The sequence below is a fragment of the Polyodon spathula genome, chromosome 6 (genome assembly GCF_017654505.1).
Source record: "Polyodon spathula isolate WHYD16114869_AA chromosome 6, ASM1765450v1, whole genome shotgun sequence".
NCBI lineage: Eukaryota > Metazoa > Chordata > Actinopteri > Acipenseriformes > Polyodontidae > Polyodon > Polyodon spathula.
In genome coordinates, this window is record NC_054539.1 from 32,313,035 (window position 1) to 32,328,415 (window position 15,381).

Sequence of the window (15,381 nt, forward strand, 5' to 3'; positions counted from 1 at the left end):
GCGATGCTCATTCTCTTATTCTATTCTGGTAGATAGATATAACCAACTTTTAGTCCCAAGTAATTAAACAGTAATCTCAATGTTATTTAAACCATTAAATGGTTATTGTACCTGACCTAGTTTAATGATTTGTTTTATACTGGACTAAATGTGTGCTGCTATCAAATACTTGAAAGAGGGTGCTTCTCCAAAATATCCTATTTCATGCCCATGCTAGTCTTGCACCTTTCTTTTTAAAAGAATGTACGACTGATAAAGGCTGTGGGAAAAATATCAGATCATATTTTATAAAACAGCTGCCACTGTGCTGCAAGTGTTGCACACCCATAGTTAGTTAGATGGACAAACGCCTTGATATAGCCCCAGATCCTAATACTTCGTCCGTAGATTCTTGCTATATTATACATTTTCTAATATCAAATCCTGAAAACTGGTTCTCCTTTATCATTTTGCATTGAAATTTCTAACCGACTGGTTATTTACTGTATTTAGAAAATGATTCAGTATCATCAGCCAATCAGCGTCCAGATCTATCAGGCTTCTATTTTGCACAGATGCCTGCTGGAACGTTGAAGTGCTTAACTGAATAAAATTTTAAATCAATCTGCGCATAAATACTGGCTTTTCCCCTTAACATTCTAATCTACAACTAATCTGATAACAAAAAGCTACTTAAAACATGGATACCATGAATATCAATTTTGATTTGTTTGGAAACATATCAGTACTGGAGTGGGTAAGTTTGCCATCCTCACCGACTACAAACAATCCAGCTGCCGAACATCTGGAACAACAAATTCCCAGTACTAAAACTAATAAAAGACAGACATGTCAAAGTACAGGAACACAAGCTTCAAAACTTGGAACTGCAAAAAAAATGAACAAGACAAACTAAATGGTAAATATCACTGTAAAACAGCAACTACTGTTCAGTTACTTTCTGATGCTGATCTAGAGACAAGCGAAATCATGTCTGTGACAGGACACCGTAATGAAGGCTCAATTCATAGCTGCTGGACAGCAAATCAACAGGAAATACATGACTGGTCCACAATTCTGTCATCAGCTGGGTCCAAACAACACCCTGCCTCAAAACCAGCCAGTCAAAGTTTGGGAATAAGACAGACAAGGTCACCAGTTCCAGGAGCTTGCATGCACACAGCAGTAGGTTGGGTGGTTGCCCTCTGACAGGAAGAAACTCCATTTCTAATAAAGTTCCTTCACCACTAAGTGCACAGCTGGTCAGGACCAACAACAAATGGCTGTTGATCCTGTGGTTAATCCAGCTCCACAGATCCCAGCAAGGGTCACTTGGAGCAAAGCCAAGACTGTCTTGCAGGGAGAGTGACAGGGAAAAAAATTAGGAAATGCTTAATTAGCCAGCGGTTTAAGAAATCATTTAGCCAGGATAGTCCAGAGATGCAACATCTGGTGTACAGTAGGTTCCGACTTCCAACACATTTTACAGGGGCTGGAGGTAACTCTGAAGCACAAGGTGGTCAAGTGTGATTTGCCTAAAGTAACACAGTGAGTCAATGGTTAAGCTGGAACTAAAGCTCAGGGCCTCCAGGCTACACTTCTGTTTTAATTGCGAGGCCACATGCTGTCTGTTAAATAGGAGTATGGCTCAAGTAGGTTATTAGACTTCCTATTCATTTCTGCCTGAGGATGATCACCTAATTTCTCAAACATACTGTACAGATCAAACCATTGCTTTACCATGAGCACAATAACATATACCTGATTTAGGATAAATAATGGATACACCAAAAGGAGAATCTCACCTGTTTAGTTGGGGGTTGTGTTTCTTTGGAACATGACCTTCTGGCAATGCCGGCTTGTGGTCTGGCAGCAGGCCTTTAAAAGCAATTAGCAACCCAGTGATTACAACAGCATCAATTGCTTCCTGTAACAGGTCTGATGTAATCTACAGTAGTTTCCACACTGCAGGGTAGCCTAAGAGAATTACTGTACAAAAGTATCTGAATTTAGTGTTATATACATCGACTAGCGATATGGCAGAAATTATTCTATGGCAATTACATACTTTCATAGATTTGTGCTACCTCACCAAGTGTATGGAGGATTGCCTTAAAGGGATTATAACAAATATTATACAAATAATTTTACTTATCAAGCCGCCTCTTGCTTTTCTGTGGATATTCTTGCTCTCCAGGCTTATCATGCAAGAATAAGTTTAAATTCCTCTCCCCATTTACTTAATGTGTTACAATTAACAATTACCAGTATGTAGCATATAACAATAACTGAGTAAGAGTAAACCAAACAAGGACCAGCCATGTGGCTTAACCCCCTTGAAACATGTGCAAAGTTACAGTAAAGGAAGCAGCATATAGGGTGGACTCACCAGCTCTGTGAGACATTTTCACACAGACTTCAATTTTCCTGTGCTCCTCATTGCACAGCCCTGTAATGCGGCGAGGCAGCATCCCTCCATCAGACCTGATAAACTGGCTGAGCAGCAACACATCCTGAAATACAAAGGAAAAGAAAGAACTGTGGGTCTGTTTAACCAAATGTTAGTTAGTGGTTAGTTACAAGCTGTAATGCCGTACACACTTCATTGATATTATAAAGTTCACCTTTTTTTCATTCTTATTTGCTTATACCCCCAAGGCAACTTTCTCCTACTCCAGGAAAACATGATTCTACGCCACTAGAACCCAAACAGTAATACTACTAGAGCAGCAGAAAGGTATGAACGTTCATTAAGGAAAAAAGCACAATACTTTGTATAGGCTAGTTCTCTAGAAATGATTTAAACTTTGCCAGACAAGGGTTTAGTAGGTCAGCAACATCCGCCGATTAGATACACCAGGTGAAACAAGCTGATTGGCTAGACAGCAGGATGGAGGTGCCCTGTTGATCTTCTCTCCTCCAACATTGAACCAAAATGTAATATATTTGATACATTCAGTATAAAACAATAAAACACTGAATACAATATGAATTTATAACTTTACTAAAAGCAAGACTATAAAAACTAAGTTTTTAGTAGCAATGCACCAAATCCAAGTTTTTGGGATTCGGCCGAATACCGAATCTATAAAAATTGTCAAGAAAACTGAAGCAAACTGCTACTAACAAAGGACGTGCACAATCTATTGTTTTATGCCTTTTAGTTAATAGTATTTTTATTACCAAATGGAACCTCTGGGCGTGCAGTCATATTCCTTGTACCTTGAGTTAGAAATCTCAGAATGCTTTCTTTTTAAATTCTGACAGTTGTATCAAGTCTGCAAGTTCTTGCGTGCTAAAGACAGACAGTCTGCTGCCTCGCTTGTAGCCTACTTTAAATTACTTCATAATTTCAGCTTAAGTGCCTTTCAGTAAGATGACACTGGCTGCAACTCCATTGTTGTTTTTTATGTACAAATAAGCTTACTCGATTTGAAGCACATCATCAATAATACAAGCAACTTCTTACACTACTTGGTTTGATTAAATGAGTAGTACACAACAAAATATGAAGGCTGATTAATTTCAACAAACGACAGCTATTTAATGAAGAAATATCGTAGCCTACTTCAAATCAGAACATTAGCCTGCTATATTATACTGAACCAAAACAATAAAAAATATATAACAATCTGGTTCTCTCTTGCCTTTTTCAATGAATATAATTTCATTAATAGAGAATAAAAACATACTAAGAAAACTACACAGCCTAAGTTTAACTAATCGTTTTTGTCATTACCAGTGGCTTCTGTTGCATACACATCGCTGATCTATAGTGCAGACCGTGGGTCAAACCAAGTCCTATGAATGCCGTTTAATTTGTTTGTTTTTTTAAACCATTTAAATGCAAAACCATAAGAAAACATGTATACAGGCTTTTTTTTTTTTTTTTTTTTTTTTTTTTAAATTTAAATGCATTACCTGTCCTGCGGTTGCCTTTAATTAATTTTCCTGCATGTACTACTACTTTGTATAAGATGAAAATACGTTAATGTAAACATCTAAAAATAGTACGTACAATACTCTTTCAAATAAATGTGTTATGATTTTGAATGTGTGTTTCTTTGGGATGGCATTACTGTAATTGCTTGCACCAAAGCACCTCTTTCTTTACAAAGTAAGCCCTGCCGAATGAAAATATATCCCTGAATAAGATTTCCGTTTGAAGCATACAGTTTACCGCTAGCCCTCTCCCCCTACAACAGAAAATTCAAAATACAGAACAGTGTACTTTACCTATACAAGAAAGGAGAGCTGCATCTTTGCCATAACCCCACTATTTTCTTTAATGACGTTTCAACCTGTGTCAACTAATCTGAGAGCTATGAGGAAAAATTACCTTGATGAGTGACCTGAATCTCCTTGCAAAATAAAACCAATGTCGATTTAAATGCACCATGTGTGTAATAAATAACATAGGCTACGAAATAGTAAAAAAAAAAATATCTGAATGAAACACAGAAGTTCCCAAATGGTTCAACTTGTATTGGCACATTACAGCAACATAAAATGTAATTTACTAAAGCATATTGTTCAACAACGTCATGCACATCTGACAGTTGTAAAGTTATATATATATATATATATATATATATATATATATATATATATATATATATATATATATATATATATATTTTAATCTGTGCACCGATTTTTTAATTTATTTTTAATAACATGTTGACAGACAAAGCAACAAAAGTCTACAATGTTTGCCATTTCTATATATTACAGGTTTACTGCATAACATGTCATTTATTTAAAGAAGAATTGCACACATTGGAGGGATGTATTAAAATGGATGTGCGTCTGGGCGGACATAGGATTCAGTTCACCAAATCCTAAGTATTGGGACGAATCCGAACCCTGCTCAAAAAAAGTAGGTATTCTGACCGAATCCGAAACTGAATCCTGGATTCGGTGCATCCCTAGTTTTTAGTCATACTTTGAAGCTTCCCTAATATATAGAGGTATTTCAATCAATAGTCTCGATGCTATGTAACTAAAAGCTGTATCTCATGTTGTGTCCCAGGGGTACACAGAAACAAAGCAAACCTGTGATCTATGGGATCGACATGGAACATAAGGATTCAGTAATTCCTGAAGCCTTTTAATGAGTTGTAGGTCAATAACAAGATCTTGAAATCAATTCTGAACCTAACAGGAAGCTTGTGCAAGGAGGCTAGTATAGGGGTGATATGTTCACGCTTCACTGTTATAGTCACAATTATAGCTGCACTATTCTTGAAACCAGTTGCTGACAAGACACAACACATTTGAGAATGCCAGAGAAAAGACCACTGCAGTAATCGATCCTTGATGAAATAAAGGCATGTATCAGTCTCTAAGCATCGGGATGTAAAAGAATAGGCCTAAGTTTAGGCCTAATGTTAAAGTGAAAAAAACAAATGTAATTTTCCTAATATGGGGTTAAAAAGAAAGGGAAGGATCGAGAATAACTCCCAGATTTGTCATTTCATCTTTCAGATCTGATAAAAAGTCCACAAGATGAAAATCAGAGAGATTAATAAAATTGCATTGATGTGGAGAGCCCAATATCATTACCTCTCATCAGAATTTAACATAAGATCATTTGTAGACAACCAGCAATTAATAGTATTGAAACAGGAAGTTAGCTTTGCCACAGTTGATGAATTTCCTGGTTTTAGAAGATAAAGCTGAATATCATCAGCATAAGTGAAAATGTACCTCAAGTTCACGCATAATACCTAAAGACAACATATACAGTGAGAAAAGGATTAGCCCTAGGATTGAGCCGTGTGGCACCTGTCACGGTATCTACAGAAAGTCTACACCCCATTGAACTTTTTTTCATATTTTGTTGTGTCAGTGCCTCAGAGTTTCATGCATTAAAATGAGGATTTTTTTCCACTTATTTACACACCACATTCCACACTGTTAAGGGGAAAAAAGTTTTATTGAGGAAATAAATTGTTAAAAATACAAAACTGAAACACCTAGATTTGGCAATATTTGACCATTCTTCTTTACAAAACTATTCAAGCTCTGTCAAGTTCCTTGGGAAGTGTTGATGGACAGCAACCTTCAAGTCATACCACAAATTTTCGATTGGATTTAGGTTGGGCTCTGACTGGGTCACTCAAGGGCAATTACCTTTTTCTTCCTTAGCCACTCCAGTGTAGCTTTGGCTGTGTGCTTTTGGCCATTGTCATGCCGAAAGGTGAACTTCTGTCCCAGTTTCCCCTTTCTTGCAGAGGGCAGCAGGTTTTCCTCAAGGAATTCTCAGTACTTTGCATCATTCATTTTCCTTTCTATCCTGACAAGTGCCCCAGTCCCTGCCAATGAGAAATATCCCCATAACACCACCATGCTTCACAGCAGGGATGGTGTTCTTCGGGTGATGTGCTGTGTTGGGTTTACGCCAAACATAATGCTTTGCATTTAGGCCAAAAAGTTCAATTTTAGTTTAGTCAGACCACAAAACTTTTTGCCACATGGCTACAGAATCGTCAGAGTGTTTTTTTGCATGCTTCAAAATGGGATTCAAGGTGGGCGTTCTTGAGTAATGCCTTCCTTCTTGCCACCCTACCATACAGGCCAAATTTGGGGAGTGCTTGGGATATTGTTGTCACATGCACAATTTGACCAGTCTTGGCCACTTCTTAATAATCGTCTTGACCGTGCTCCAAGGGATATTCAAGGCCTTTGATATTTTTGTATACCCATCCCCTGATCTGTGCCTTTCAACAACTTTGTCCCAGAGTTCTTTTGGAAGTGCCTTGGTGTTCATGGTTGAGTCTTTGCTCTGAAATGCACTACCCAGCAGAGGGAACCTACAGGAACTGCTGAATTTATCCTGAAATAATGTGAATCACTACAATTTAACACAGGGAGAGGCCACTTAACTTGGTATGTAATTTTGAAGGCGATTGGTTACACCTGAGCTAATTTAGGATTGCTATTACGAGGGGGTGTTGACACTTATCCAACCAAGCAACTTCAGTTTTTATTTTTAATTAAATTTCTACAAACTTCTAGAATATTGTTTTCACTTAGAAGTTGTGGGGTAGGATGTATAGATAAATGAAAAAAATTAACTCCAGGCTATAAGGCAAGAAAATGTGAACATTAAGGGGGTGTAGACTTTCTATAGGCACTGTAGCTTGGGTGGTGACATCAGACCCGGAAGATGACCGGACACAGTACTGTTGAATGCGCTGGTGCATTTAAATAATAATAACAATAATAACAATAACATAACAATAACAATAATAATAATAATAATAAAAAACTTCAGTTTGAACAGACTGCAACCTGTCAGAAAGAGAAGATCAGAGCCATGATAAAACTGTCCCTGACAATCCTACTACACTAGTAGTATTGTACGATCAATTGTGTCGAAAGCAGCACTTCTGTCTAAAAGAAGAATGCAGGGAGAGCCTGAATCAGAGACAAAATATCATTCACAACCCTGACCATAAAGGCTGTCTCAGTGCTATAGGCAGAGTGAAAACCAGGAATTATTTAAGGCAATACATTATTTTAATTGATTTACTACTACCTGTTCTAGGACTTTTGAAAAAATGGCCAAATGAAAAACGTACTTTGGGGTCTAAAGTCAGTTTTAAGTAATGGATTCACCACAGCTAACCCCAGGTTTTGGAACAGTACCAGAAGAGAAGAAACCATTCAAAAGTCATTTTCAGTCTGCATATAGTGAAACCAACATAAGGAATTTATTGCTAGTGGAAACACTCTACTTTGAATCCACAAGTATCTAATTTCCAATATCTACAATTGTGTTCTGAAAAAAAAACATAAAATCATTACTGCTAGCTATAGTTATATCATTAAAGGGAATAGAATCAGATGGACAATGTACTAGGTTTGCTATAGCAGAGTCCTGGGCGGGTCCGATTTTTATAACCCACTTCAGACCTGCTGCAACAACGTCTTCTTACCTGCGACCTGACCCGCTTTAATAAGACCTGTAACCCGACCAGAACCCGCAAGTGTTTGTCCTTTACCTGCTGTGCGTTGACTGGCTCTCACATTCTCCACAGACTGAGTTTTAGGCTACACAGCATGGCAGCTTTCTCTAGTGGTCTGGATATATTTTAATATTGTAAAGTTAATTATGTGTCCTTAACTTACTATAAAATACCAGTGCTTTCACAGAGATGTACCAGTTTTATGGCTGTTGTTCACAAAAACAATAGGTTTTACAAGTAATGAACCCAGTCACATGTTCATTATTTTCATTCGCTATGATGGCAAAATAATTCCGCACTTCTGATTGACCTCTCAAAGTATTATCCACTACATGATATAAACCCTGCGCTATCTTTTGTTTCACCTCGTCCCCAGGAATTTTTAATATCACCAAGCAGACATGATAAAAGGATCTTGCAACATATCAAACAAGTGGCAATACAAACCGAGAACATGCTTAGCCAGCCGACTCCTCCCTAATCACCCCCTGCTTTAGTGCAGGAAATACCGGTGTCACAGGAACTAAATTAACTGTGAAATAAGTTAGCATTTCTCTTTTAGCCTTTCTATGCATGCGTTAATCTTAGAACTTAAAGACAAGGTTAAGCCGTCAAGTTTTTCTGTGAACTTTAATTCAAAAGACTTATTGCGATCTTTCCAATGTGTCTAGTTAATTGTTTTACTCTTAAAAATATTGTCAGGATCTTTAAGAGCTACATTACATGTGGTAAAAATCAAAAACATGTTGTAACATTAATAACATGTTTTTCATATTATTTAATAATAAGTTAACTTTAGGCTCCGTAGTTTACAAAGAGTACATTTGATCACTGGCTATTTTATGTTAAGTATTAGCAAGATAAATAAACACATTATTTTGTATCTGGGTTAAGACATAAGCAGAAATAATTTACCATTTGTCATGCAATTTACTTTTATGTGCAATTACATTTGTGTTTAAAATGTAATAAGTTTCTAATACGACATATCTATTAATTAGGTGTTAAGTTTAATTCCCAGTTTACAAAGACTTGGCAAACTCACCAGAGTTGGCATTTTAAATTTGTAATAGCTGCAGATATTTATATTAGGTTTTCTTCATACAAATACAGCGAAAGAGAAATAAATGTGTATAATTTGTGTGTGTGGACATACTGTATCAGAAACCATTAAGCATTTGTCTTGCAATTTATTTTGATGTCCAATTATATACTGTGGTCAAGCGATCAAACAGTTTTGAAATGCCAGTGAAGCTATCAGACACTTAACTTCTATGGATAGTTTCCCTGTTTCAAGTAGTGAAATTCTTCACCCAGAGATTTAGAACTGCACTGGAATAAAACGAGTGCTGAAATACACTTTCATACATTTTCAAAAAGAATAAAAAATGTAATATTTAATTAGTATTACAAAAAACACTAATAGCTTATTGTAATACAGTCAAAGGACGATTCCATGTTGTTAAATTAGAGAACAGACATTTTTGCTGCTTACTATTAAAATGTATATCACCAAAAACGTGTGTGTGTACCAGTATATATATATATACACACACACACACACACACACACATTACATATACATACATTATATATACACATATATGCACACACACAGTACCAGTCAAAAGTTTGAGTACACCTGCTTGAAACCTATGCTTTTAACTGTATAAACTTGTCTTTTAAACACTTAATATTTCATTATATGATAGGTGTACTTATATAAGCTGATAATCATAAGTGGACTGCATTCAAAAATTGAATTTTTAAATGAAAAATGTAAATCTTGTCAATTTCAATGAAATGGTCACCCAAAGCAAGGGGATTTCAGTCTGAAGCCCAAGTCAGTTAAAAGTCTGAAATGTGTATAACACGGTGTTAGAACACTGGCCTAAGTATAAAAGTGTCTTTGTTAGATGTTCTCTTAGTTAACTAGCATGTTACCTAATTAACCTTTTGTCACCAATTATTGTTAACAGGTGAGGGTCAATGATTACTATAAGTATATGTAGCATAGGCACAAGTTTGTCATTCCTGAATGTAAGGGAGCAGAAAATGACAAAATACGCTCAGTTAAGCAAAAGAGAAAAGATTACTTTGAAGGTCAAACTAAGACAAATCGCAAGAACTTTGCAAGTGTCTGTAACTGCTGTGGCCAAGACCAAACAACGATTTGAAGAAATTACCACTGAACAAGTTCATTCGAGTCACAAGTCTGCGAAACCAGTAATTAACTCTCCCTGAAATACAAGCTCAGCTAAATGCTACTAGAAGTACAGATGTTTCAACATCAACTGTTCAGAGGAGATTGCGTGAAGCTGGCCTAACTGGAAGAACTGCTGCAAAGAAACCATTGTTAAGAGTGCAGAATAAGAGGAAGAGACTTGCCTGGGCCAAAAAACACAGAAACTGGACGTCTGAGCAGTGGAAGTCTGTCTTATGGACCGATGAGTCGAAATATTTGGCTCCAACCGCCGAGTATTTGTAAGACACAGAGAGGGTGAGCGCATGAGTTCTGCATGTGTGGTTCCCATTGTCAAACATGGAGGAGGCAGTGTCATGGTCTGCGGTTGCTTTGCTGGTGACAGAGTTGGTGATCTTTACCAAGTCCATGGCAAGCTCAACACGCATGGTTATCAGAGCATAATTCAGAGGCATGCCATTCCATCAGGATTAGGGCTAGTTGGGCAGTCCTTCATTCTTCAGCAAGATAATAATCCAAAACACACCTCAAAGTTGTGAACCATCTGGCAAAGAAGGAAAGTGAAGGACAACGCAATCTAATGACCTGGCCTGCCCAGTCTCCAGACCTCAATCCCATAGAACTTGTATGGGATGAACTGGACAGAAGAGTCAAAGCAAAGCTACCCACAAGTGCCCTACATCTCTGGGAATTGCTGCAGAAGAGATGGGACGAGAGCGGGTGATTTCCTGCTGAAACTTGTTAACCGAATGCCTCGTGTTTGTGAGGCTCTTATTAAGGGAAAGGGTGGCTATTTTGAGGAATCCAAGATTGAGACAATTTTCTTGAACATTGCTTTGATACTCCTTATGTCTTGTTTTGTATATTGTAACATGTGTTTTCATTTTCAAGTATTTACAGAAACGTGTACGAAGTAAAACATTGTTAATTAAGAAAAAAAAACTAGTTTACCAGCAGGTGTACTCAAACTTTTGACTGGTACTTTTGTGTGTGTGTGTGTGTGTGTGTGTGTATGTATATATATATATATATATATATATATATATATATATACACACACACACACACACACACACACACACACACACACATATATATATATATATCTATCTCACACAGCGTTTCAATCTACAGGTAAAAAGTATAACCGGTGATATGACGACGCTTTATCTTTCCTGAAATAACAACTGGTGAGTGGGGACAAATGGTGATCGTTTATTGTAGAAGTGAGGCTGAGAGATTTGCACAGGGCACTACATTAAATTGGAGAGCTATCTGAATTATTACAGTATTTGGTGCGAGTACATCCATCATGTCAACTAGGATTACAGATGTTCATATAAATAATGTAACTGCAATTTTAGACGGTATGTACAGGAAGCCAATTGTTTTGTGTGTTTCTCAAATTATATATACACACGCCTTAAAAACACCATCTTCCACTAAAAACATGTACATTTTTTATATTAACAGGTTGAGAGACTTGATTACAATGTCAAAAACTTATTATCTACATGAAGAAAAGTGTTTGTACCCACTTTCCCACTCATTTTATTGAACAGACTCAAAGTCACCGAGCAATTTACCATGAAAATATAACTTTGTTAAAGTGAGCCTACATAAACACTTACACTCATTTGCTTACCCCACAGTATATGGCATGTCCACAAATGACATTTCTGAAAGGAAATACACATTTGGCAAGTAGTGCAATACCTTTTTTAATTTCTCAAAACCATAAACATGGTGTCCTGTCACTTTGGATGAATCGCCACAGAGAACCTTGCCTTTAAGTTCTAAGATTCGTGCATGCGTAGAAAGGCTCAAAAAGGCAAACGCTAACTTATTTCCCAGCTAACTTATTTCCTGTGACACCGGTACAATTACCTTCTAATACGTTATTTTGGAAAGGGTTAATTTTTTTTATTTATTTATTTTTACATAAGATTTGAAAATGAAGCAGATCCAGCCAAAGAAAGCGCAGCGTTATATTCTCTCGTTTCAGTAAATATTTTTATTAAACCATGGATTCAACCTTCTGAGGATAACTTCCTGGGTTTTAAGAGCAGAAATAGAATCTATGATATCTGACAATGTTATATTGTATGTATCAGCTAAGTCGTCTACAGTTCTAGACTGATTTAATGGTAAAGCATAAAGAGCTTGAGAAGATCTTATTAATAGTTGAGAAATGTATTAGCTGAGAATGGGCAGTGCAAACTATTTTTTAATTTTTTATATAGTACTAGTTAAAGCTATATCGAAAAGAATGATCTAAAAAAAAAAAAAAAAAAAAAAAACACTGTAGTGCTGAGATGAACACAGGAGTTTCACGTTTGGATATTTGCTCAGAATTTAAATATTCATTCATTTTTCAAACAGTTATAAAAACTAGGGATGCACCAAATCCAAGTTTTTGAGATTCGTCCTAACACCGAATCAATTTCAAAAGATTCGACCGAATACCGAATCTACAAAAAATTGTCAAGAAAATTGAAGGAAACTGTTCAATGAGAAACAGACTGGCAGCTACTAACAAGGGACGCGCACAATAGGGATGGTAGAAAATTTGCACGGTATAATAACCGTTAAAAAAATACCATGATAACCTTAATATCACTGTATACAGTACATCATGCAAGTTATAAAGCAAAGGCTTAAATGAAGAAAGGCCAATGTAAATCACTTAAATTACTGTAAGTCACAAAAATAAAACCAACAAATCACACTTCCTTTCATGGAATGATTTAAACATTTGGTATTTAGTATTTTACTATACCAAATAACTCGGTATCATTTCTTGTTTATAAAGACAATCAGAATAAAAAAAAAAAAAAAAAAAAAAAAAACCTGACGACGTACACTCTCAATGTATACTACAACAGTATTAAGATCTGATATTTGTTCAAAATGACATTGTGCTGTAGTTTGTTAAAACATTTTGTATAAAATTAAATAAATAAATAAATAAATAAATACATACATACATACATACTTTGTTTAGCTGATGGTAAAAATAATTGGGAAATGATCTTATTGCGTTTCTCTAAAAGCTGCGTGCGACGTCAGAAAGACAGCAGCCAAGAGCAGCTGGCGCTGCTAGCTCTGGGTAACAGAATGCAGTAACTAAAACATGTATTCTGTGTCGCTGACAGTTTCATCAAAACCATTATCAAAATACAGTACCAGTTCACAAAAAAAATCTTCCCCAGACACTTTGCTAAGGCTGCAAGTACCATCGCTTGATTTAGAAGAAGCGTGTTTGCAGTTGAAAAATGTGTTAACCATTGTATAAAGGAATTACGATAATTGCAGTGCAGAATAAAAGGAATGGTATTAATACCGTAATGTTTACTCCAAGCTTGGTTGTGTTTTTAAATTGAAAGTCAGTTCTTTTAATGCAACAGCCTGCCCCTAAATACACATCTCTTCCCTCCGTCAGGATTGTCCGGAAGGCGTGGCACACAGACACGCATTACCGTGCAATAAAATGGAGAGGGATGCTTTTTATATGCATGGGTTTTGTTTATAATTGATCGAAACATATTATCTTGCGTTTAAAAGCATTACTTGTCTGTTAAGAAATTATAAGTCAAGTTTTGCAGTATGTGTTATAGTATTTGTTTAGGGGTCAAAAGGCACCATAACAATATTTTACATTGTAAGGATTTGTAAAGAACATGATTGGCTAAGTGCATTTACCACTGAAAAAGTTGATACTGTGATTATATATAAGTAATACATTTAAGCTTTTTTTTTTTTTTAATTAATATATTAATCTAATTTAAACTTGTGTAAACAATTGCAACTTTGTAAAGACATATTTAACATAATATTTATGCTTTGGTATCATGCTATTTTTAAAAGAGTAGTTTAAAACAACGATGGTTAAAAATAAGTATTCAATTAATGTGCAATTGGCAATTTGCTGAAGTTTAGTTACATGTTAAAACTACCAAGTCTAAAAATAAATATTCAACATACATATGAAATATGACCTCAAAACGGCAGCCTAACGACACATACACGCTTCAATGGTCAATTGCATATCAATTAAATACTTTTTTTTTTTTTTTTTTTAAATTAAGGATGAAGTTATTATTTAGAATATAACAAAACACATTTCAGGGGTTTATCATTTTGTCTAGCAACGGCAAATACATACATTTCGTGCATAAATCCATTGGTCAAAATCTGTACATCTAACTTATCATTTACATTTTACAGCATAATTAATAACTAACTATTCCTAATTCTGTACAAAAACTACTGATCTTCTACTCCCCCTTAATATTCTCTGTCAGAATGCTGGTGTCTGCCTGCAATCTCTCTCAGCCGCTCATCTCCGCAGCTAACTGTGTGACAAAAATGACAAGCACGTCGTTAGCAAGCGCGTATAATGTTAACGCCCTAATATGTAAAATGTCGACCATGATCGGTTCTTGGTTTAAATTATGTTTTATTATAGACACCTTCAACAACTAATAGTGTAAATGTTAGCTCGGCCCAGTTGGTTTTGATTTTGAAATCTTCGAGTACAGGAAACAAAACGAAAAAAAAAATACCCTTTTGTATGTCGTATGTCTAAGGGCCTACAATGACAGAAAGCTTATGCTGCCTAGATTTGATTTATTACACAAACATGAATCGAGAAGGACTCATCAACCGTGAGTTAAAAGTGTAAAAAAAATAAAACTCGCTGGAAACTCGAAAGCTGGTTCGGCCGTGATGCGTTTTTTAAAGATCACTACAAGGAAGTACTACAAGCAAAAATAAAATTACATTGCACATGTAATGTCATCTTCAATTACTGTACTATAATTAAATGTGTGTTTTAGATTTGAATTTAATATGTGTATTTTGCATTGTATTTAATATTGTTGTTTGCTATACCAGCTTGAATATGCTTGAGACAATGATTTTTTTTCAGAAATGGCAGCTTTTAAAAGGGAAGTAAAACAAAACCGTCAATGCATGAGTATTGTGATTGTTATTTATGGTTAACAGAGTATTTATACTAATACAAAATACAGACAGATAGTGCTTCACTGTTGTGTATTTAATTATACAACAAGTTAAAAACTGCAAAATCCACAAGTACCATAGAGCGCTCTGAGCAGTGTTCTCCATAGAGGAAAAATCGCCAGACGCCTGCTTCATCCACCCTATTACAAGAAAGGAGAGCAGCATCTTTGCCATAACCCACTATTTTCTTTAATAACGTTT

General features: G+C 35.8%; 1 protein-coding gene across 1 annotated transcript in view; it reads right to left on the reverse strand.

Moving 5' to 3' along the window:
* Nucleotides 1-15,381, reverse strand: part of mrps18a (mitochondrial ribosomal protein S18A) — a 45,259-nt gene that overhangs the window by 15,181 nt on the left and 14,697 nt on the right. The window contains exons 4-5 of the mRNA XM_041252755.1: nt 2,369-2,492; nt 1,785-1,857 (exon numbers count right to left, since the gene is read on the reverse strand). Of these exons, the coding sequence (XP_041108689.1) occupies nt 1,785-1,857; nt 2,369-2,492 (197 nt within the window). The remainder of the gene's footprint in view (nt 1-1,784; nt 1,858-2,368; nt 2,493-15,381) is intronic.